Genomic DNA, 25,528 nt, shown 5'->3' on the forward strand with positions numbered 1-25,528 from the left:
TCACAGGCTGCTCCTCTGTAGCGTGACATCAGTGTTACATATATGACAGGCTGCTCCTCTGTAGCGTGACATTAGTGTTACATATATGACGTGTCTCCATGTCTCAGGACATTGTGGTTTTGCTTCTGGTTCCCACAACCTGTTTCTCTATATCTGATAACAAATGACAGAGCAGCCTCCACTAACACAGTGACTTATACGGGGCTATGTATATGTGGGGTCACTCGAGGTACGCAGCACACAGCGGTGACATTAGGGGTACGCAGCACACAGCGGTGACATTAGGGGTACGCAGCACACAGCGGTGACATTAGGGGTACGCAGCACACAGCGGGGTCACTTGGGTACGCAGCACACAGCGGGGTCACTCAGGGGTACGCAGCACACAGCGGGGTCACTCAGGGGTACGCAGCACACAGCGGGCTCACTGTGTATTAGGGACACCGCACCCATCACTGTGTATAAGGGACACCGCACCCATCACTGTGTATAAGGGACACTGCACCCATCACTGTGTATTAGGGACACCGCATCCATCACTGTGTATTAGGGACACCGCATCAAACACTGTGTATTAGGGACACTGCATCTATCACTGTGTATTAGGGACACCGCATCAAACACTGTGTATTAGGGACACTGCATCCATCACTGTGTATTAGGGACACTGCATCCATCACTGTGTATTAGGGACACTGACTGTACCCATCACTGTGTATTAGGGACACTGCACCCATCACTGGGTATTAGGGATCACTGTGTATTAGGGGCTGCCCCGTCACTGTGTATTAGGGATGACTGTGTATTAGGGGCTGCCCCCGTCACTGTGTATTAGGGATGACTGTGTATTAGGGGCTGCCCCCGTCTCTGTGTATTAGGGATCACTGTGTATTAGAGGCTGCCCCCGTCACTGTGTATTAGGGATCACTGTGTATTAGGGATCACTGTGTATTAGGGGCTGCCCCCGTCACTGTGTATTAGGAATGACTGTGTATTAGGGATCACTGTGTATTAGGAGCTGCCCCCGTCACTGTGTATTAGGGATCACTGTGTATTAGGGGCTGCCCCCGTCACTGTGTATTAGGGATCACTGTGTATTAGGGGCTGCCCCCGTCACTGTGTATATATACCTCTGTATAGCACACTGGCATCTGGCCCCGGCTGTCCCGTCCCCCGCCTCCGTCCTCCTCCCGCCTCCTCCCAGCCCCCTGAGCACAGCTCCGGGACATCTCAGCGTGCAGTTCCCGGGACCATGTGCTGCTGCTGCCGCTCCCCCTCCGGCCGCTGCCGCGCCCCGGTCACCCTGATCCTGCTCATCGCTTACTTCTGCTACCTGCTGCTGGGGGCCACAGTGTTCTGGGCCCTGGAGAGCGGGGCCGAGCGCGATCTAACCCTCAGCTTCCAGCATGACAAGTGGGAGCTGCTGAGGAACCACACCTGCATGGACAACCGGAGCCTGGAGCTGCTCATCACGGTGAGAGCCCGGGGGGCCCTTATATACACACAGGGGCCCCTTACATACACTGACAGTATACAGGGGCCCCCTCACATACACACACTGACAGTATACTTATACAAGGGGCCCTTATACACACAGACACCATGCAGGGGCCCCTTATATACACTGACTGTATACAGGGGACTGTCACATACACACACTGACAGTATACTTATACAAGGGGCCCTTATACACACAGACACCATGCAGGGGCCCCTTATATATACTGACAGTATACAGGGGCCCCCTCACATACACAGTATACAAGGGGCCCTTACACACACAGACACCATGCAGGGACCCCTTATATACACTGACAGTATACAGGGGCCCCCTTACATACACACACTGACAGTATACAAGGGGCCCTTATACACACAGACACCATGCAGGGGCCCCTTACATACACTGACACTATACAGGGGCCCCTCACATACACACACTGACAGTATACAGGAGTCCATTACATACACACACTGACAGTATACGGGATGCGGTCATTCGTCAGACTGCATTTAGGTCTACAGTCGACCTTCCTCATGTCGACCTTTATGCAAATTCGACCTTAAGTCATGTCGACCTTGGCCCATGTCAACCTTAAGTCAGGTCGACCTTCCTGCCAGTCGACCTAGTGGGGTCGACCTAATGACTGTAGACCTAAATGCAGTCTGACGAATGATCCCATTCCCAGTATACACTCCATGTATAAAACCCTCAGGTATTGAGTAACACTATCTGTGTATATATAAAAGGCTAACTACTCCTCACCTCTATGAAGTGAGGTACCACCACTGACCACTAGAGGCCACTCGACGTACCAAATTACTCCTTTTGTGTTCTAAAAGATGTCATAACAGAAAGTGAATGCAATTTTTGGAGGGACACTGATCTGTTTCAAACTTGCTCTATATGGAGAGAGGGAGCTGTGAAGACATAGATTGGAGGTAGGAGCAGATAGGGGTGGGGTGAAGAGTTCGGGGCTAAAAACTGTCACAGCTCAAAGCGAAAGTAAAAACTGTCACAGCTCAAGGTGAAAGTACACTGCAGAAGCCGTTATTTTGATGGGCTTTTAACTAGTGTGTGATACATTGGATAAATCCCAGAACAACGTTCAATAAGCTCTAAAGCTGGATACACACTATACAACCTGGATGATAACGCTATCGTCGGGCATATCGTTCAGTGTGTACCCAATATATAATTACCAATGTGCGCTCCCGCCGATCATTAAAATATGCCAGATCGGCTGAACATGCCGTCCAATCTGATATCATCAGTGACTGCATGTTCGGCTGGGGGTCCTGGTGACGGCACTGAACAATATCGTCATCGATATTGTTCAGTGTTTACCCGCGAGTCGTTTGTTTTCGCGGCACTGCCAATATTGATAACAGCAGGGCCGCATATCTTGCAATGCGTTTGGACCTTATGTAGACGCACAGGTATTGAGTGACAGATGGAGTTGGCTTTTACCTGCAAGTTTTCCAAACTTTTTTGGGGTAAATGTACTAGGATGAGATTTTCTAGAAATGTGAGATGTTTCCCATAGCAACCAAGCAGATGCTACTGATTTATCTAGCACCTTCAAAGGGATAGTAGATAGTACTGTATGTGATTGGTTGCTATGGGCAACATCTGACACTACTAAAAACTCTCGCTTTATTAACATTTACCCCTAAGGGAGCATCGCCAGAACATATATATTATTTCTCTCTACAAAATGGACATTAATGGATGTGATTGCCTTCATGTTCCGATTCTGTCCCTATCACATTACACAGCCTCTGCAGAGACTTACATACTGTATATACATTAGATATAAGGTTATTGTACACAAACCTGTCCTCAAGATCTACCAACAGTTCCTGTGTCTCCGGCCACCTGTGGCTCTATAGTAGGAATGGCTGCAGCAGGTTTGGAAATGTGACAGTTAGTAATGACTACACCTGTGCACCAGCTAGGGGGTCTGGGAAATGTGACCGTTAGTAATGACTACACCTGTGCACCAGGTAGGGGGTCTGGGAAATGTGACAGTTAGTAATGACTACACCTGTGCACCAGGTAGGGGGTCTGGGAAATGTGACCGTTAGTAATGACTACAGCTGTGCACCAGCTAGGTGGTCTGGGGAATGTGACAGTTAGTAATGATTACAGCTGTGCACCAGGTAGGGGGTCTGGGAAATGTGACCGTTAGTAATGACTACACCTGTGCACCAGCTAGGTGGTCTGGGAAACGTGGCAGTTAGTAATGACTACACCTGTGCACCAGCTAGGGGGTCTGGGAAATGTGACAGTTAGTAATGACTACACCTGTGCACCAGCTAGGGGGTCTGGGAAATGTGACAGTTAGTAATGACTACACCTGTGCACCAGCTAGGGGGTCTGGTAAATGTGACAGTTAGTAATGACTACAGCTGTGCACCAGCAAGGTGGTCTGGGAAATGTGACAGTTAGTAATGACTACAGCTGTGCACCAGCAAGGTGGTCTGGGAAATGTGACAGTTAGTAATGACTACAGTACTGACCTTTTGCTTGTGTCGACCCTTTGAACATGTCGACCCAATGCATGTCAACCTTTTTTAATGTGTCCACATTTTGACTGTCGACCTATTGACTGTCAACCTTAATTGTGTCGACCCTATGACCCATACCCGTCTTCACTCCTTCCCATTCTATACTCCTTCGTCCACTTCCGTCAGTCTACACTTAGGGCCTTATTCAGGTTGGCTCTCTCTCTCATGAATCCGGTCCGGGAATGGATGTTGCGGGTCTGGGCATGCGTATGGGTGAAGAGACGCCTGTGCAGACCGCGGTGTGAGCGGCTCCCAGACATCATTCGATGTGTTCTTATACATCGATTGCCGTCATTGTGTCGTCTGTAAGTGAGATTATTATCTGGCTCCAGACGGCAAAGTGCTGAGAGGCTAAAACCAAATCCTAACATCAGTATTTTTAAGTATTTACCAGAATATCTCCGTGTAATGAGTCTAAGGTGCAGATTCTATCTCTGTATCAATAACTAGAAACTAATAGTGACCCCCCAATTACTCCAGTATAAAACAACAAAATCCCAGCACTACCCGATAAACACAGATTCCAGACACAACTGCTACCCTGTCCCTGCCAGTTTCCTGCGCACCCTTCTAGTACTATAATAACATTGTGATCCCAGGAGGGCCAAATACGCCAACTCTGACAATGGTGGCCGGTATTTTGACCATCTGGATTTTGAGGCAAATTCTTTCTCAAATCGACAAAACCATGTGCACTGCAGGTGGGGCAGATGTAACTTGTGCAGAGAGAATTAGATTTGGGTGGGGTTTTACGTCAAAGTGAGATCTACAGTATATTGCAGTGTAAAAATAAAGCAGCCAGTATTTTTCCTGCACAGAAATAAAATAACTCACCCAAATCTAATTCTCTCTGCACATGTTACATCTGCCCCCCTGCAGTGCACATGGTTTTGTCCATCTAAGAAGGATTTTGTCAGAAAGAGGGAACTAGAATAAGGCCCTTTGACTTTGACACACTGAACCCCCAAAGAGCTTGAGTCTAGATATTTTATATCACAAGTCCCTAGCTACATATTTGGGCTTGCAGCAGAAGAGGTTTGTAGATTGCCCCTCTCCTAGACTGTGATACCATCCCTATGATGCCACAACATTCCCTTTGTCATTTATACATTCAGCACAGCTGAGGGCACCTTGATGTGCACGCAAAGAAATGGGCATAATGACCTAATGTCTGATAGACACAGGTGACAAGCGCTAGGTAATTACAGTGCAGGTTATTCACATGTGCATTACTAATTTGACGGATGATGTGACATTGTGTAAAACACAGCAGTACAGTAGCACACAGCAGTACAGTAGCACAGCCGTACAGTATCACACAGCAGTACGGTATATCAGCAATACAGTATCTCAGCCGTACAGTAGCACACAACAGTACAGTAGCACGTAGAGGAACACAGCTGTACAGTAGCACAGCCGTACAGTAACTCAGCCATACAGTAACTCAGCCGTACAGTAGCACAGCAGTAGAGGAACACAACAGTACAGTAGCACAGCTGTACAGTAACTCAGCAGTACGGTAGCACAGCTGTACAGTAACAGTCGTAGAGGAGTACAGTAGAACAGCCATACAGTAAATTAGCAGCACAGTAACTTAGCAGTACAGTAGCACAGCAGTACAGTAGCACAGCAGTACAGTAGCACAGCCGTACAGTAAATCAGCAGTACAGTAACTCAGCCGTACAGTAACTCAGCAGCGCAGTAACTCAGCAGTACAGTAGAACACAGCAGTACAGTATCTCAGCAATACAGTATCTCAGCCGTACAATAGCACACAGCAGTACAGTACCACGTAGAGGAACACAGCCATAGAGGAACACAGCTGTACAGTAACTCAGCCGTAGAGGAACACAGCAGTACAGTAGCACAGCTGTACAGTAACTCAGCAGTACAGTAGCACAGCTGTACAGTAACACAGCCGTAGAGTAACACAGCAGTACAGTAGAACAGCAATACAGTATCTCAGCCGTACAATAGCATACAGCAGTACGGTATATCAGCAATTCAGTTTCTCAGCCGTACAGTAGCACGTAGAGGAACATTGCTGTACAGTAGCACAGCCGTACAGTAACTCAGACGTACAGTAGCACAGCAGTACAGTAGCACAGCAGTAGAGGAACACAGCAGTACAGTAACTCAGCAGTACAGTAGCACAGATGTACAGTAACACAGCCGTAGACGAACACAACAGTACAGTAGAACAGCCATACAGTAACTCAGCAGCACAGTAACTCAGCAGTACAGTAGCACAGCTGTACAGTAGCACAGCAGTACAGTAGCACAGCCGTACAGTTACTCAGTAGCACAGCAGTACAGTAACTCAGCCGTACAGTAACTCAGCAGCGCAGTAACTCAGTAGTACAGTAACAAAGCAGGACAGTAACTTAGTAGCACAGCAGTACAGTATCTCAGCAGCAAAGTAGCACAGCAGTAATCTATGGTAAAAAAAGAAACAAACATAGATTAAGTTACATCCTAAAAACATAACGAGCGGTACATTTACATATTCAGTATTTGTACGGCGGATGGAAGGAAACTATGCAAACGACCTGTGCAATGTGCATGCTCTCAGAGTTCTAGACCTCTTCTAGGAAGGAAGTTGAACACGTAACAGTATGTTCCTACTAAAGGCACGTATACTATTGGACTCGTCATTAGCCAGGATACCAGTTATCGCTATAATCACTTGATTTCCGAATTCACTGATTAGTGATCCACTCCCTACATATCATACCTGACATTACAGCTCACACGTGGCATTGATCATTATTTTTATCCAGGACTTCTATAGGGGGCTCATGTAGGGATGGTGCCCCCTAGTGTAGTATATTAGGTAGTGAGACTTCATATTAATGTGTACTGTGTAAGCATAAAGGGCCTTGTACTGTATATTATTTATTTTATTTATTTATTTATTTGCAGTTTCTTATATAGCGCAGCAGATTCCGTTGCGCTTTACAATAGTAAACAGTGATAAAACAAACTGGGTAACAACAGACAGACATGGAGGTAGGAGGGCCCTGCTGCAAGCTTACAATCTATAGGGATATAGGAGGGAAACACAAGGACAGGCACCAGTAATAGCATAGCAGTCCCAACAAGTTACAAGTCCAGAAGGGAAGCTATATAATACATAAGTGCCTCAGAGGGTTATGCGTGTAGAACTTAAATATGATAGGCTTGCCTGAAGAGGTGAGTTTTCAGGGAACGCTTGAAAGTTTGGAGGCTAGCGGAGAGTCTGATTGTGCATGGAAGGGCATTCCATAGGATGGGAGCAGCCCGATGAAAGTCCTGTAATAGTGAATGGGAGCTAGTGATCCGCTCAGATGAGAGACGCAAATCTTGTGCAGAGCGGAGTGGTCGAGATGGGAGATATTGTGTGATAAGTGCAGAGATATATGCTGGTGCAGTATGGTTAATAGCTTTATATGCAAGTAGAAGTGTTTTATATTGAATACGGTAATATACAGGCAACCAATGGAGGGACTGGCAGAGCGGATCAGCAGACGATGAGCGTCTTGCAAGGAAGATCAGCCTAGCAGCAGCATTTAAAATGGATTGCAGTGGTGAGAGTCTGTTCTTGGGAAGTCCAGTTAGGAGACTATTGCAATAATCAATGCGGGATATAATGAGTGCATGGATAAGAGATTTAGTAGTGTCTTGTGTGAGATACGGTCGTATTTTGGATATGTTTTTTAGATGCATGTAACATGATTTGGAGACAGATTGAATGTGGGGAACAAAGGACAGGTCAGAGTCGAGGGTGACCCCTAAGCAACGAGCTTGTTGGGTAGGGTAGATTGTCGAGTTGTCAACAGTGATGGAGATATCAGGATGGTAACTGTTCTTAGTTGGCGGGAATATAAGTAATTCAGTTTTGGAAATATTGAGTTTGAGTTGGCGAGAAGACATCCAAAGTGAGATGGCAGAGAGACATTCAGAGACTCGGCCCAAATACATATATGTATATATGTCATTGTGTTACTGGATCTCTGGCACTGTCTGTATCAGTGTGATCAAACTTTGGGCCTAATAGGAACCGACTCTCCCTCTATTTTGTCGACTTAATTGTGGGTATAGGCATTGTTTTTTACTATTTTTATTTTATATATTAAGTTTTAAGATATGTATTAATATTGTGTGCTACTAACATAAAATATTTGTAAAGATCATCCAATTTTATTTATTGACCAAAATCTTGGGTAATATCCCTAGAGCGCTGCTACCCCCCCCCCCTTTTTTTTCCATGTATCAGTGTGATGTCAGCGGCATAGTAATAGAGGGCCCAGGTGCAGTCTCCTCCTCTGTAGCAGGCAGCAGCGCAGGACACTGACTCTGAGCACAGGAGACTCCAGCATTGCTCAGGTCTCCGGGAAAATGGAGCAATGGCCACTTTCCCAGCAATCGTGCATCAGCGCATGTGCAAAACGCCAGATAAATGGCTGCACAGTCCGTGGCTATTTCAGGGCGCTCACATAGAATGAGTGCTCAGTCTAAGTAACCTCTGTCAGGGATATGCGTGTGATACTAAGGAATACGGTCACTGGGTCTACAAGCAATAGGTCGACATTTAGGAAGGTTGACATGACTGAAGGTCAACATGCAGGAAGGTTGACATGACTGAAGGTCGACATGCAGGAAGGTTGACATGACTGAAAGTTGATATGCGTTAGGTTGACATGGTCATTAGGTTGACACAAGCATTAGGTCGACATGGGGTTTTTCACTTTATTATGTAGCCGACATGTGCCGACAGGCGGTATTTCATGCCCTACCATCCACTAGGGCGTAGTGGGAGTATAAGATAGTGTGCTCGCCGTGCGAGAGGATGCGGTGCTACATTTCAGTGTCCATGTCGACTGTGTCTACCTACTGACTGTCAACCCAGGGAGCGAATACCTCCTGGACTTCCTGTCTGTCCCTTGTTACGGAGCTGACATCCTGGATCCTGTTCCCTGCGATCTCCATCACTCTGTACAACATGATATAGAACCGCTGGGCTGAAGCCGTACACTGCGGGATAATAACGTACTGGTTTATATTATAGCGGCGGCTCCTGGACCCTCGGCGGTGGCATCTCAGGATCAGGTCACCAACGCCCTGCTCCACCGAGTCAGCCGTGTATTGGTCGGTGATGGTATAAATCATCTACAGTGTCCTGGTCTACAGTCATATGGTCGACCACTAATGGTCGACAGTCACAAGGTGGACAGGGTCAAAGGGTCGACAGTCAAAAGGTCAACAGGTAAAAGGTCAACATGGTTAAAAGGTCGACATCCAAAAGGTCGACACGGAAAAAGGTTGACATGATTTTTTATGTTTTTAGGGTGTCTATGTCGACATAAGTGGACATGGACACTGTCTAAAGCTGCCCATACACCTACAGATTATCTTCAGCTCTGTCTGGTTGGAACAAACACATGGGGCGAAATGTAATAGGGTGTGATTTTTGGACGAGTTCCAAACTCGCCAGAAATCGCACCTTTAAAAATCGCGTTTTTTGCCGCGAATTCGCATATGTAATGAGATGCGAATTAGCGGCAAAAAATGCGATTTGCCGCGATTTCGGGCGATTTTTAGTCATGAAAATGTGCGCATTTTTAGTCATGAAAATGTGCGCATTTTCAGTCATGAAAATGTGCGCATTTTCATAAATGCGATCTTGTGCAAAAAAAAAAGTTTAAAAAAAACGGCGTGGGGTCCCCCCTCCTAAGCATAACCAGCCCCGGGCTCATTGAGCCGGACCTGGTTCCAAAAATACGGGGGGACAAAAAGCATAGGGGTCCCCCGTATTTCTGAAACCAGCCCTGGACTCTTGGACCGGTCCTGGTTCCAAAAATACGGGGGACAAAAAATCTGGGGGTCCCCCGTATTTTGAAACCAGCACCGGGCTCCAACAGCCCGCGGTGTCATGCCACAGCCGGGGGACACTTTTTATACAAGGTCCCCCGGCCAAAACATGAGCACCGTGGCTGGTCAGCCTTGGACGGGGTACCTGGAGGAGTGGGGACCCCCCCAATAAAGGGGTCCCCCCCCCAGGCTTCACCCGTCCAGGGCTGAAGCCCGGGGCTGTCACCGGCGTCCGTGGCCAGTGGACGCCGGCCTGATAGGGTTAAATCCATCATACGTTACATTGCTTTATACCGGAGAACTACAAGTGCCAGCAGACCTCCCCCGCATGCTGGGACTTGGAGAACCACAAGTCCCAGCATGCGGGGCATTAATGGGCCCGCTGGGACTTGTAGTCCACCTGTAAAAAGAATGTTTATAAAAAACACACACACAGAGAAGTAAAAGTTTATTACACACACACACACCTCACTTTTACACCAGCGTTACTTACCATTCCTGGATCCAGCGCTGGTCTGGCTGCTTCACAGCCGGCTCCCCCCGCACTGACAGGCAGCGGGGAGAACCGGCTTTCTCCGTTGCCTCTAACAGCTTCTGTAGCGCTGTTCCAGCGCTACAGAGGCTGAGAGCGCGATTGGCCGATACGTCTCCATGGAGACGCATAGCTCAGTCCTGATTGGCTGAGCTATGCGTCTCCATGGAGACGCATAGCTCAGCCAATCGCGCTCTCAGCCTCTGTAGCACTCGGACAGCGCTACAGAAGCTGTTAGAGGCAACGGAGAAAGCCGGTTCTCCCCGCTGCCTGTCAGTGCGGGGGGAGCCGGCTGTGAAGCAGCCAGACCAGCGCTGGATCCAGGAATGGTAAGTAACGCTGGTGTAAAAGTGAGGTGTGTGTGTGTAATAAACTTTTACTTCTCTGTGTGTGTGTTTTTTATAAACATTCTTTTTACAGGTGGACTACAAGTAATGGATTTAACCCTATCAGGCCGGCGTCCACTGGCCACGGACGCCGGTGACAGCCCCGGGCTTCAGCCCTGGACGGGTGAAGCCTGGGGGGGGGGGGGGCCTTTATTGGGGGGGTCCCCACTCCTCCAGGTACCCCGTCCAAGGCTGACCAGCCACGGTGCTCATGTTTTGGCCGGGGGACCTTGTATAAAAAGTGTCCCCCGGCTGTGGCATGACACCGAGGGCTGTTGGAGCCCGGTGCTGGTTTCAAAATACGGGGGACCCCCAGATTTTTTGTCCCCCGTATTTTTGGAACCAGGACCGGTCCAAGAGTCCGGGGCTGGTTTCAGAAATACGGGGGACCCCTATGCTTTTTGTCCCCCCGTATTTTTGGAACCAGGTCCGGCTCAATGAGCCCGGGGCTGGTTATGCTTAGGAGGGGGGACCCCACGCCGTTTTTTTTTAATAAAAACACTTTTACACATTTTTATTAACAGGACCATGCACAGATCTCAATGATCTGTGCATGGTTCTGTCAAATTCGCCTGTCAGAACCTGGTCTATTTTTTTTGCGATTTTTGGTAACATTTACCAAAAATCGCACCCTATTACATTTGCGAGTTGTATACTTTATAATGGGAAAACATCTGGATGCGAATTGAAATGTGACTAAAAATCGCACATCTAAAAGTGCGATTTCGCGGTAAAAAGTGCGATTTTTTACCGCGATTTTCAACCTATTAAATGTGCGATTTCGGCCGTTTTTGACCCAAAATCGCACATGTCCAAAAATCACACCCCATTACATTTCGCCCCTGGTAATCTCTGAGTGACAGTTTGTCAGTTTTCCAGCATTTCCAAGCAAATGGTCAACTGTCATCTGCTCTCATCCATAACCAGGTGTTTGTTCCAACCAGACAGATCTGAAGATAAATCTGCGTGTGTATGGCCACCTTTAGTGCACCACATCCCCTCGCATGGCTCGCTGCACTCGGCACACTATTTTATTCTTAGTGGATGGTAGGGCATGAAATACCGCCTGTCGGCACATGTCGGCTGAAAATTTAGTAAAAGAAATGCATGTCGACCTTTTTCATGTCGACCTTTTGACCATGTCGACCTATTGCCTGTCCACCTTTAAACCCTGTCATCCTTTTGACTGTACCTTTTGACCCTGTCGACCATTTGGCTGTGGACCATTAGTCTATGATCAGTGCGGATCCCATATTGGTCACAGGATGAGAACGGGCCGGATGCGTCATCCTGCCACTGGTGAGAGGACACGGACTCCATACATTGTGCATTAGATGCAGGCGCTCCAACAGTCAGACCCATCATCTGTTCAAGTCCATCATGGCTATTGGCCCAGCATATGTACTATAGGGTATGGATCATATGGGGAAATTTACTAAGATGGGAGTTCTATATCACGTGGGTTGTTGCTATGGGTAACCAGTCAGAATCTACTTATTTATTTAGCACCTTCTAGATGTTAATAGATAGAATCTGATACGTCAGTGTTGAGACCTGAGAATGCGGACCCCCAATTAGGGGGTTATTCAATCTGTGATGATATTTCCCGACTGGAAAGATCGTCAGTCTCCTCTTCAATGCTGCCGACCCCGGTTGTCAGATCCGACTTTTTGTTAAAGTCAGATCTGTTTAATGGAAACGGACGCGGATTGTCGAATTCACAGACGTTTTCCAACAATCTGCGGCCACGTCCTACAGTTTACGGACTTTACTATACTCGACAGTCGGTACATTGAATACTTACTGTCAATGTACTTGTACGTCGAAAACGGGCGGAATTCCGACTGTTGGGATGTATCGACAGTCGGAATCTGGGACTGAATACCCCCCTTAGTGTACAAAAATCATGAAAAACTCAAGTTGACCATTGACTTTTTGCTTGTGTTGATCTTTTGTCATTGGTGCACACTGAATATAGGCATGCCACCTTGTGCCTGTTGGCCTTTTGGTGTTGACCTAGACACTATGGGGGACATTTATAGGAATGCATACAACTGGCATCGCCGTTGTATGGCACTTACGAATTCGTATTCCGGAGGAAAATGTACTAATCAGTCGTATTTGACTGATTCGTATTTTCCGATGGTGTATGGATTTGTATTTTTGCTGATGCAAATCCATATATTTAAATACAAATTCGTATTCATATCAGGAGGAGATGCTGGATGTGATGTGCCTGGTGGCCAGTCAGGAGCCGCTTGGTGGCCAATAGCGGCATTTGGGAGGAGGAGCCGCAGGATGTAAACAAACATCCTGCGTCTCCTTTTGGCCGTTCGCTGGTTGGGAATTTTGCGTTTTTTTGTTTTGCCAAGACCCGGGATGCCTACTTTGGAACGAAGAGGACCAGATCTACGCCGGAGGATTTCCTTCCACAGGTACCTAAAGGATTTCTTCAGAACATGCGGACGGACAGACGGCGACCTACCTACGGGCTCAACATAGGAAAGTATCTGTATGAAAGGGCTGTGTATGGAATAAAGTTTTATTTTTCTTGTGTGTCAGTGTGTTTATTCAAATATTTGTATTACTGCGGAACTACAAGTTCCAGCGGGCCCTTTAATGCCCCGCATGCTGGGACTTGTAGTTCTCCAAGCCCCTGCATGCGTTGGAGGCTTGCTGGGACTCATAGTTCCACAGCAATATACAATAGTTTTATTCTATTTTTTACACTTTTATTAGCCCGATGCCCACCGCACAGGGGGCATCGGGGACAGCCCCGGGCTTTAGCCTGGGCAGGTAAATTCTGGAGGGGGGACCACTTCTCCACTCCCCCAGGACTCCTGCCCAGGCCGACCGGTCAGAGGGCTGAATGCTTTGGCCGGGGGACTTGTATAAAAAGTCTCCCCCCGGCTGTGGCATTACCCTGCTGGCTGGTTGGGCCCGGTGCTAGTTCTTAAAATACGGGGGGATCCCTAATCATTTTGTCCCCTGTATTTTGGGAACCAGAACCGGCCCTTGGCCTGCTGCTTGTTTTAAAAAATCAGTGGAACCCTAATCGATTGTTTCCCTGATTTATTAAAACCAGGACCGGCTCTGTGAGCCTGGGGCTGGTTATGGCCGTAGGGGGTGAAGGACCCCACGCTGTTTTTTAAAATGATTTATTTTTCTATTTTTTTTTACACTGCCAAATACGCCAGGAAAAGGAAGTGTATTTTCCTGGCGTATTTTACCGGCAATTAGCGCCGTATCCCGCTAATTGGCGGTAATTAGTGGCCGTATTGAAAATATGGGGGCTTAGTAAATTAGGAATCACCATTCTTTTGAATGGTGATTCCTATTCAGATTCTATCGATGGTGTATACATTCGTATTTGCAAATACAAATACAAATGTGCCATGAATACAAATACGAATTTACATATTTTCTGGATAGTAAATCCCAAAAATATGAATTCGTAAAAAATAGGTGTATTTCTGTATACAAATACACCTATTTTCTAGGATTTTCCCTAAGATTTATTCCCCCTATGTATGTGATCTGGCTCTCCGTACTACATTATATAAGCAGACTAGGTGATTCATCGCGCCCTACAGGCGCTCTTCACATCTGCGTAAGGGGCTGCGCCCCCTTAATTTGTGAACGTTTGTATTGTGAGACATATGGTTAGAATTGTATGAAAGATGCCCTGTATTGCAACTTGAGTTATCAGTGAAATGTGTTAAATAGAGAGCATATGATGTGGAAGGGGGTGTGTATTGTTTTGTTTAATTAAAAAGGCGGTTACAGAGTAAGATGTACATTGATAGTGTGGATGGTACAGTGACAATTGTGGGTGTGGGGGGGGGGGGGTGTGTGTTGTTTAGGTGTGTGTGTGTGTGCAATAGTATAGTAGGGTGTTTTTGAGTCAGCGGTTCCCCACTGGCGGAGGTTACGACACAGGAAAACATGAGGCTGGGTAGTGATAGGGGTGTGTGGGAATAAGGGGGACTAATGAGGAGGGTGGGGGACACTGTGCAGCTTCTGCCAGTGGGTGAGGGTCCAGCGTGGCAGCACAGGAGTACAGGACGGTGGCCCTGAGTCAGTGTCTCCTCCTACTGGGTGGGAGTTAGAATGCATGAGAGCAGGAGGCTGGGCTATGAGGCATGATAGGGGTATGTGGGCAACACAGCGTCAGCGACTCCCCAGTGGTGGAAGTTACGGTTCAGGAGAGCAGGAAGCTGGGTAGTGATAGGGGTGTGTGGGCATACGGGGGACTAAAGAGGAGGGTGGGGGACACTGTGCAGCTTCTGCCAGTGGGTGAGGGTCCAGCGTGGCAGCACAGGAGTACAGGACGGTGGCCCTGAATCAGTGTCTCCTCCTACTGGGTGGGAGTTAGGGTGCATGAGAGCAGGAGGCTGGGTGGTAAAGCATGATAAGGGAATGTGGGCAACACAGGGTGAGCGGGTCCCCACTGGCGGAAGTTACGGGGCAGGAGAACAGGAGGCAGGGCAGTGATAGAGGTGTGTGGGCATGAGGGGTAGTAAAGGTTTTTGCCTGTTGCAGAGTAGGGATGGGCATTGGTGCAGACGCCATCGATGGTTGGCATTGATGGCGATTTTGCACCCAGCCATCGATAGTAGTAAAACATTACTTGGATAACCATCGATTGTTGTAGCTATCGATGGTCATCCATTATATCTGACTGAATAGGCCGTGGAACAATCAGAACTCGGTGGCGGGACTTTCGGGTGTGGGGGGGCGGAGCTATGCTCCGTGTCCCGGCACCATAAAAAAAATCCCACATTGATGGCAAAAGTATTCAACATCGGCCATAAACCATTGATGATTTGAAAGCATTGATGGTTGATGGGCATCCCTAGAACTGGAGGAGGGTGGGGGACAGTATGCAGCTCCCGGCAGTGGGTGAGCTTCTCCCGGCAGTGGGTGAGCACCTGCTTGTGGCGGTACAGGATCCCCCATTCTCACAGGGGTACGTGAAATGCGGGAGTGGGGGTCCGCTGGGGGGTGGAATTGCCGGAAGGGGGTCAAGGGGGGTCTGCAAATTGTGGGAGGGTGTGGCGCGGGTAGGGGCGGGAATTGCGGGAAGGGGGGGTCCGCAAATTGAGGGAGGGGGGTTGTGGGGGTCAGGGAATTATGGGGGGGGGTAGTGGGGTCCACAAATCGCAGAAGGGGGCCGGGGTCGGCAAATCGCGGGAGGGGGGCGCGGGGGGCCCGCAAATCGCGGGAGGGGGGCGGAGGTGCCGCGAATCGCGGGGGGGGGGGGGGGGGGGGCGTGGGGTGTCCGTGAATCGCGGGAAGGGGGGGCGCGGGGGTGTGTGTGTGTGTGCTGGCAGAGGGGGGGGGTGCAGGCAGACCTGCCGCTCACCTGGTGGCTGTGGAGTAATGGTGGATGGTGGGCGTGTACTGTAGCCCTGGCTGGGCGGGGGGAGGTGATGTCAAGGTGGTGGTGGTGGTGTGTATAACACTGGTCTTTTCCCTAGGGGGGCTGGTTTGTGTATCCCGCTGGGCGGGAACGTTATATACACAAGGGATGAGTGACAGATCTGGCTAAATATATAAGAGATAACATTCTGTGTCGGTGCATGTGGTAAGAAGCTGGGGTTACTTGTACCCAGCCCACCACGGTTACATCAGTAAGTACAGAACAGTGCTAGAGACAGGGCGTCTTACCAGCTCTTAGGTCCCGAGCACAGCAATGACACATGGGCCCCCTACACACTTCTCTTTCACCGTTTCTCCGCAAGCTTCCATACAATGAATCACTGTCAGCATTCTGATTGGTAGATAGCTCCAGACATCTGCCAATCAGAATGCAGACAGCCAGTATGGGGTATATACAGTATTTACTAAAGTGTGGGTTTATGGAAGCGGAGATGTTAGCTATGGCAAAAGGTGGGATTGGGGCTATATTTACAAATTCCAAGAAATATACATTTTATTGGACTGAAATCAAAGCAAGTTGTGAACTTTATGTAAACTGTATAAAAAGCCGCTAAGTCTTCGAAGTGTCCCCATTTAGTTGAGCTACATGGTTTGGAAGGTGCCTCATCTGCCCGTGTATAGACGCATCTGCCCCTCATTATGAAGCCACGCCTCCAGCTTGCACCTCAGCACCCAGATGACTGATCACATGACGTTAAATGCTGCCTCTGACCATACACATTGTCTACAAGTGTCTGTGTGACATCATAGTCCACTGCCGAGCACTATAAATGCACCTCTGTCAATAAATAATAAGCCGCAGTTCTTATACCAAAACACTGCTCAAATACAAGTGTAGACGAATTTTCGCTTTGGTCCTTTTGCGCTTCTTAAATGAGCCCCTCTATTTACCATGTAAGCGTAAAACCGAGACCTTTGTAGTAGCCACACCCTGTAATACACGATGGGGGTTGTAGTGTTCTGTCTGCACCGTGCCACACACGACGCGCTGATACTCAGTTGTACGGCGCCCACGTGGCTGTGATAATTACATGGAGATGTTGGCAGCTTTGCTAATTTCTAAAGTCAATATTTTCTTTAACCTTTTCCAAACTCATAAACCCTGCGCCCAGCGGGGAGCAGCCGTTACCCTGTAATGAAACCTACATATAATAAAAGTCACCGTCTCTCTGTTGCTCAGTAATGAGGGGGAGACGGTGCTGGATGCTGATGGCATAGGTCATAAAGGTAGAGTCAGGTCACTTGTGCCCGTCTGTGCTGATGTGTCACCCATGACCACTCCGTGCCTTATGCCTTGTGCATACAGCCGTCCAGTCACTAGGGCAGCATTGCCGGTTAATTGTGTAGGCCAGTGGTTCTCAAACTCGGTTCTCAGGACCCCACACAGTTCACATTTTCCAGGTCACCCAACAGGTGCACAGGTGCACTCATTACTGACAAACACATTTTAAAAAAACCACAGGTGGAGCTAATTATTTCACTTGATTCTGTGAGGAGACCTGCAAAGCATGCACTGTTTGGGGTCCTGAGGACCGACTTTGGGAACCTGTGGTGTAGGATAACTTCCTCTTTACAGGGATATTGCTCTCTCTAAACTAATCGCGAGCAGATTTTCTGTTTATGTAAAAAAAAAAAAGAACCTAGAGCGTTTAATTGATCAATGATTATATGGCCAGCTGTATATGGTTTTATGTATAAGTCCCTGGGTTATCACCATCTGCAGGTACTTCTGGAATAAGGGGGATTTATGAACCGGATAGGACCTCATTGGCTTCTGTTTCCCCGTCTGTTTGCTGTACATTTTGCAGACCGCTGTACAGTAACTCCTCCATTTTCTGCCTCAGGGAATCATTACCGCCTACAAGAAGGGGGTCAGCCTGATGGGGAACGATAGCAGCCCGGAGACCTGGAACTTTGCCGGATCTTTCTTCTTCTCTGTAACCGCTATAACTACAATCGGTAAGTCCCCGAGATCTGGACCACTGAAAGGTTGAGGACTTTACAGAGAAAATGCTGGTGCTGCTGTCACTTCCAATACACCGTCACTTTCACCAAACCGCCTCTCTGCGGGGCACGTTTATTATACAATGTTTGCGGCTAAATCCCCGGTCAGCCACAAACATTAAGTATCACCCCAATGTATGTAGGAGGCGACCGCAGCAGGAATCTCCGATCCCTAATGTGATCCTCCTGCCCCGCCGACAGCCAATTCCCCCGTAGGTTTCTATGGGGGATGCAAAGCTGCCCAATGTATCAACACCGGGCAGCAGCGCATTGCATCCCTGGGCTAGCGCCATTCTGATATGTCGGTAGCCCATTGTAGCCTATGGCCTAATGATTGTACTGCCGTGTGGTCAGCAGCGGGGTCAGCACTAACCGCGCATGTGCAGACCACCCAGGCGCCCGGCTCAGCACTTTGCAGTGACGGAATCCTTTAGAAGCCTTGTCCCTGTGTCTCAGGTATGATACATCCCTGTGACAGTGCGATCCTGGGCGATAAGATTCCACCCAGATGCATTGTAAATATGATCATTGATAAATGGGCCCCTATGAGGCTTATTTACTAAGATGGGAGTTTTATTGAGATGTGGTGTTGCTATGGGAAACTCATCCAATACTATCTTCTAGAAGGTGCTAAATAAATAAGTCAATTCTGATTAGTTGGTATTGGTAATATCCCATCTTCAGCAGAACTCCCAGCTTAGTAAATTGACCCCTAAGCATCTTAGCATCTTCAAGAAAACCGTGCATCATGGGGCAAACTACAGGTAGGTGTATGGTATAATTTACCGACAGTCAGGAGCCCGACAAGGATGTGAGCGCATTCAAGCTCCTTTGGGCTCGCTGCACTCACCACCTATTCTATTCTCTCTCTATGGGGGTTGTGGACCCCACGAGGGAAAATAGCCCATGTAAGGCGGGATGCCGACTGCCGGTCAGTCATCCGGCACCCGTGGTTAGTGGGAACAAAGTTCCAATCACTGTACATTGCAGATCCTGTAAGCACAGAGCGTCTGCTCCACAGTATACTTGCAGCTACACGTCCGCCGCGCACCTTGGTTTCTGCTGCATTACGCTATCTCAGGGCTGCCACAAGCCTGGAGAGGAGACTGTCAGCAGCACTTCAGGGGGGGGGGGGGCTGATGTAGACGTCTTCAAGCCCCGCCCCCAAGTAGGCAAATCACGTAATTGGCGGGTCTACGATGAGGGGTGGGGTTAAATGATGCTATTTGCATCTGTAGCCCCTCCCCTTGAAAAGCCATGAATTGTGGGAAATTAATGCGGGGGGGGGGGCAGTACGTGGTATCTGGGAGGGTTGCCCACCTTTCCAGGGGGCCAGGAGGGGGAGCCACCCGGCAATTCCGGGAGGGTAGGCAACCCTGCACTATTTTTCAGCAATACACTGTAAAGTAACATTTTGTATGGAGATACAGCCGTGGTGCACACTGAATATAGGCATGACGCTATCACTTTAATCAGCAGAAGATGCCTGTGCATCATATTCGCATCACTCAAATAAGATTCAAATTAGGAGTGTAACGCGACTTGTCGCGCACCGAGGTTGGATGTGGACACTTGTCACAATCTAATTTCACAATGTTGAGTGAGATTATTAAGATGATTAAAAGGATCGCAGTAATAAGCCCCATACTAACTAGCTGATGAACTCCGTGAACTATAGCATTGACAATATCATTTTGTGATGTCATGTGGGTCACATACAGATAAAGGTTGAACGTATTGTACCTAAGCTGATTGTACTGTAAAATGTAAACCCACTGCTGTCAGCCTAATGAACATATCCCTAGTAAGTCTCCCATTATGAAATCAAGTCAATAAAATGCTTTTGTTAGTATAAGCCACTTGATATCAGGGGTGAAATGTAATAGGATGAGAGATTCAGAAAGTGAGAGATTTGGTGAGACATCTCCAGTTTTTTTAAAGCGCCAATCATTTACACTGCAAAATCCTACTGGTTTTGCAGTGTAAATGATTGCCGCTTTAAAAAAACTGGAGATGTCTTACCAAATCTCTCACTTTCTGAATCTCTCATCCTATTACATTTCACCCCAGTTTTATAGTATGTGTGACAAGAAATATAAGTATTCATGTGCTGCCCTCTAGTGGTCCAGTTAAAGAATACATATAATGTAACTTCCATTTAAGACTTATTGTAGGTTTTAACCTATTGTCTGAATACATTTTTTGGGATTAATTTACTAAAATGGGATTTATATTTCAGATGGGATGTTGCTATGGGCAACCAATTAGATTCTATCTATTATCTTCTACAACACAGGTTCTCAAAGTAGGTTCTTGGGACCCCACACAGTGCATGTTTTGCAGGTCTCCTCACAGAATCACAAGTGAAATAATTAGCTCCACCTGCACCTATCGGGTGACCCGGACACTGTGAACTGTGTGGGATCCTGAGGACTGAGTTTAAGAACCACTGATCTAGAATGTGCTAAATAAATGCACGGTAGATTCTGATTGGTTGCCATAGCAACATCCCATGTTAATATAACTCCCATCTTAGTGAATAAACCACTTTGTAAAAAGGGATTTGCAGAGAATCTGGAGCACTATAATGCACTTTTCTCCAATGTCTCATAAGTGCTGAAGAGGTGAATAAATGAAATACTGACACAGTAAATCTTGGAAATCAGCAAAAAGATTTGTCTTGGTTTGAGATACTTGAGCACAAATCCCCCAAGCTCCCCCATAAAACGTACCCCAATGACTTTTATCCATATTAGAAAGAAAAAAACAATATACAGTAGATGGGTGAAAAGGGGGCGGGCGCTGTGACGTTATATGACTGCCCGCTCCGAACAGGAATATAACCGTCTACATTCCCAGGGAATGTGGAGCATTATTATGGATGGGCGTTACCCTGCTACAGCCCCCTGTCCGCCCCCGCCCACCCCCTCTGGAGCGACGGCCGAATCACAGCGCGGATCAGCGCGGCTATATCTGTACATTGACCCATCTCTTCATTGTAACAATATTGTGAATTCCGTAGCTATTTAAGGCCTGCAGGCAGCGTAATATTTTTTGTTTTCTGCCTTTCGTTGGTTTGAAGGCTACGGGAACCTGAGCCCCACCACAATGGCCGGCCGCGTCTTCTGTGTCTTCTTCGCGCTGTTTGGTATCCCGCTGAATTTGATCCTGTTGAACCGTATTGGCCGGAAAATGCTTTATATGGTCCATCGTTATAGTGATTTCATGGGCAGGAAAATTCGTCAGCAGGTAGACCCCTGTCCTAATTAATTACGTTTCTCCATTGTATGTTTAATATATATGTATTAGTATTTCAGACGCATCATTTCCATTACCACCTTCCCATCTGTATACTCTTCCCCTCTTTCTCCCTATATATCCCCCTCTTACTATTTTCTTTCTCTCTCCCCCATTTCCCCCTTTTCTCCCATTTTCCTGTCTCCCTCCCTCCTTCCCTCTATATCATAGAACTGTTCCTTAATGCGGGTTATCCCCTGGCCACAACCAATAATTTGTAACTCATTTGCTCAATGTGTGTGTCCATGCACCCAGGACAGCAGGTGGGGGGTGGAGACGGGCGTGGGTGGCAGTTCCATTAGCATATGGGACGGCACCCAGCGTTCTCATGCCAATGAGGCCATGGTGCGGAGGGCGGGCAGCTGACATCACCGGGTGTCACCTAGCATACATAGTGTGTTCATTGTCGGGTCGCCGGCTGTTTGTGGTTTGTAGAGACCGGTGAAATATTTCTCCAGCTTCTGCGCGGTGGCGGCCGGCCTCCTGCTGTTCTTCTTGCTGCCGCCGATTCTCTTCCGCTGGATGGAGGGCTGGACCTACGAGGAAGGGTTCTACTACGCCTTCATCACCCTCAGCACCATCGGCTTCGGAGACTACGTCATTGGTGAGTGTGGAGGACACGATACTGCGAGTTGTCCCTGTTCACATCAGATCATTGCAAATGAATGACCATTCGGTAGGGTTGTATCTAGAGATGTGAGCACCCAAATTAAAGGGCCTGCACCCTATCTCCCCAAAATAAATGAATAAAGTAATAATTCATTTACCAGGCAACCACATGAAATACCATGATTGCATTATTAGTGTTAAACCCCATACACACGGGGGGGGGGGGGGGGCAGTGCAGGGAGCTGAGCGACGGGCTTAGGCACAGATCGCTCAGCACACATCGCCGCACACTAGTGATGCCCCCGTGATGTGAGCTGGGGGATCTGTGCTGTGAGAGAACACTGGCGATGCCCCCACGATGTACCCGCGATGTGAGCTGAGGGATCTGTGCGGTGAGAGAACACTGGCGATGCCCCCACGATGCACCCGCGATGTGAGCTGAGGGATCTGTGCGGTGAGAGAACACTGGCGATGCACCCGCGATGTGAGCTGAGGGATCTGTGCGGTGAGAGAACACTGGCGATGACTAGATTTAGTTGCGTGCAGTCAAGATCTAGTCAGGCGATAGCGCCGCGCAGGACCGCACATCGCCATCACTGGGGGTATACACACGGGGCGATATCTGCTTAATATCTGAGCGATCTAGTCAGATCTCCGGGAAATAGCCCTGATATCAGCCGGCGTGTACCGGGCCTTTAGGTAAGAGACTGTAGGAACTGTGTCATGATATTTATTCTATAGTTCTGTTCATGGATAGAAAAATATCTATCTATACATAAGACGACATCACACAAATCATCGAACCTTTCATTGTACTTCCCTATAATAAGTACCCTTAATAAAATGATAAGATTCTAATATTTCCTATACTGTATACCCATGTGTCAATTGTAACAAGATAGGGCCTGATTCATTCCTGCTCGCTAGACTGCATATGTACGCAGCTTCGCGAACAAGTAAATGCCACCCGGCCGAACGTCCCCAGGGCACGAATCCTCGCATTTGCATACAAGGGGATGTGTACTCTTACATATGTCCTTGCAGGTGTCCGCATGGGCGAAAAAAACATGGTCGCTGACCATCTAATAATTTTTTTCCCGTTCGCAGATGATAAAAGTCGTTCTAAACTGACTGCACTTGTGTGTGCAGGAAACGCCCACGTTTTTATGGCCCCGCCCCTAAAGCACTGGGTGTAGCCATGCTCCATGCCCGCCCCCATTCCTCCAACTGTGGAGTATACACCCTAGTGAACACTTTCACTCAGGGGGATTGCACATGCGCACCATCGGCCAGGCGACTGACTCACCCCCATAGTTTGTTGCCCATTCCCGCTGTGGCAAGTGCCCATTGCCACTCACAATATACTGCATCGGTATGAGCCGGGTATGTGGCCATTAGGGATGCCAATCCTAGGGCGTTTTTTTGAATCCCGGAATTGAAAAATGTCCAATCCCGATTGGCTTCCCTAATAAAAAACCCGCCCTGGCCGCCACGCATATTTACTTACATGTGCGGTGCGGCCGTGAGCTATGTAGTGCAGCCAGGAGGGTGGGCGGGGACGCCGGGCGGCGATGCTAGCAGTGCAGAAGGGGTATAGATAGTATCTTTTTGGTTACCCATAGCAACATCACATCCGAAATAGAAATCCCATGTTAGTCAATTTCCCACTTATAATCTTCTGATTCAGTGACATCACAAGTGTCAAAGGAAATGATTGATCTTTCCCATCTCTGTTCCCCTAGGAAGGGTCCCCGAAAACCAGTACCCCAGCTGGTACAGGAACATGGTTTCTCTGTGGATTCTTTTCGGCATGGCCTGGCTGGCGCTCATTATAAACTTGTGTATAAACCTCCTGGAGAACTCAAAAAGAAGTTGCCTCTGTTGCTCAAAACCAGAGAGCAAGATGAAGGAAGAGCTGATGGACATAAGTCACAACGGGCACGTTCCGTCAGAGCTGCAGGACGCCGAGGACTCCTCCACCACAAGCGACACTAAGCCTAAGTCACCTGACTGACGGTACCAACATGTACCCAAGATGGCGTCAGTGTGGAGAACACTTTATACAGTGTAGCAAGGGTCCAGTGGCGGGACTGCGCATTTATACAGTTCTGGGACCTACCTGTATGGAAATCTGCTGAGCGATGTTTTCTGGACTTGATTTTAAAGAACAAAACATGTTAGGTGATCGGACGGTGTTTCATGCAGACATGTGTTTGATACCACAATTATCCTGCATCAGGAGCTTATTATTGCTGCTTGGAGGCGCGGATGGACCCTGCTCCCAATACATATCTCCTTGTGACTTCTTCTATTCCCATCTTCACATCATGACACTGCCCAAATCACATGCAGACCTGTCCTTACTGACACGTCTCTCATCACCTGATATACTGTGCTGCTGGGGTTCTCTGCTACTCCCACTATATAACTCTCAGTCTGTGGCTTCCTGCTGCCCCCATTCCCCTCCTCACATCATGTCACTGCCCCTGTCACATGCAGTCCTGTTCTCACTTGCGCATCACATATCACCTGATATACTCTGTGCTGCTGGGGTTCTCTGCTCCTCCCACTATATACCTCTCAGTCTGTGGCTTCCTGCTGCCTCCATTTCCCTCCTCACATCATGTCACTGCCCCTGTCACATGCAGTCCTGTTCTCACTTGCGCATCACATATCACCTGATATACTCTGTGCTGCTGGAGGACCTTGCACCTGTCACTTTATAACACTGTCCGTGACTTCCTGCTCCTTCCATTCCCCTCCTAACACCATGTTACTTCACCTGTCACATGCAGCCTTGTCCTCACTAACACATTACTCCTGATATACTCTGTGCTGTTGAGGACCCTGCTCCTCCCACTATATAACTCTCAGTCTGTGGCTTCCTGCTGCTCCCATTCCCCTCCTCACATCATGTCACTGCCCCTGTCACATGCAAGCCTATCCTCACTGACACATTACTCATCTACTGATATACTCTGAGCTGCTGAGGACCCTGCCCCTCCCACTATATAACTCTCAGCCTGTGGCTTCCTGATATCCCATTCCCCTCCTCACATCATGTCACTGCCCCTGTCACATGCAGCCATGTCCTCACTGACACATCACTCATCTCCTGATATACTCTGTGCTGCTGTGGACCCTGCTCCTCCCACTATATAACTCTCAGCCTGTGGCTTCCTGATGCCCCATTCCCCTCCTCACATCATGTCACTGCCCCTGTCACATGCAGCACTGTCCTCACTGACACATCAATCATCTCCTGATATACTCTGTGCTGCTGGGGACCCTGCTCCTCCCACTATATAACTCTCAGGGTGAGATTTAATAGGATGAG

General features: G+C 48.1%; 1 protein-coding gene across 1 annotated transcript; it reads left to right on the top strand.

Annotated features, from left to right (window-relative positions):
* Positions 1-25,528, top strand: KCNK17 (potassium two pore domain channel subfamily K member 17). The gene is made up of 5 exons (XM_083175411.1): positions 1-1,474; positions 18,126-18,240; positions 21,368-21,534; positions 22,018-22,186; positions 23,934-25,528. The coding sequence occupies exons 1-5, from the start codon at positions 1,253-1,255 to the stop codon at positions 24,203-24,205; spliced, it is 945 nt and encodes a 314-aa protein (XP_083031537.1). The 5' UTR covers positions 1-1,252; the 3' UTR covers positions 24,206-25,528.

Source organism: Crinia signifera, chromosome 3 (genome assembly GCF_055691185.1).
Source record: "Crinia signifera chromosome 3, ASM5569118v1, whole genome shotgun sequence".
Lineage (NCBI taxonomy): Eukaryota > Metazoa > Chordata > Amphibia > Anura > Myobatrachidae > Crinia > Crinia signifera.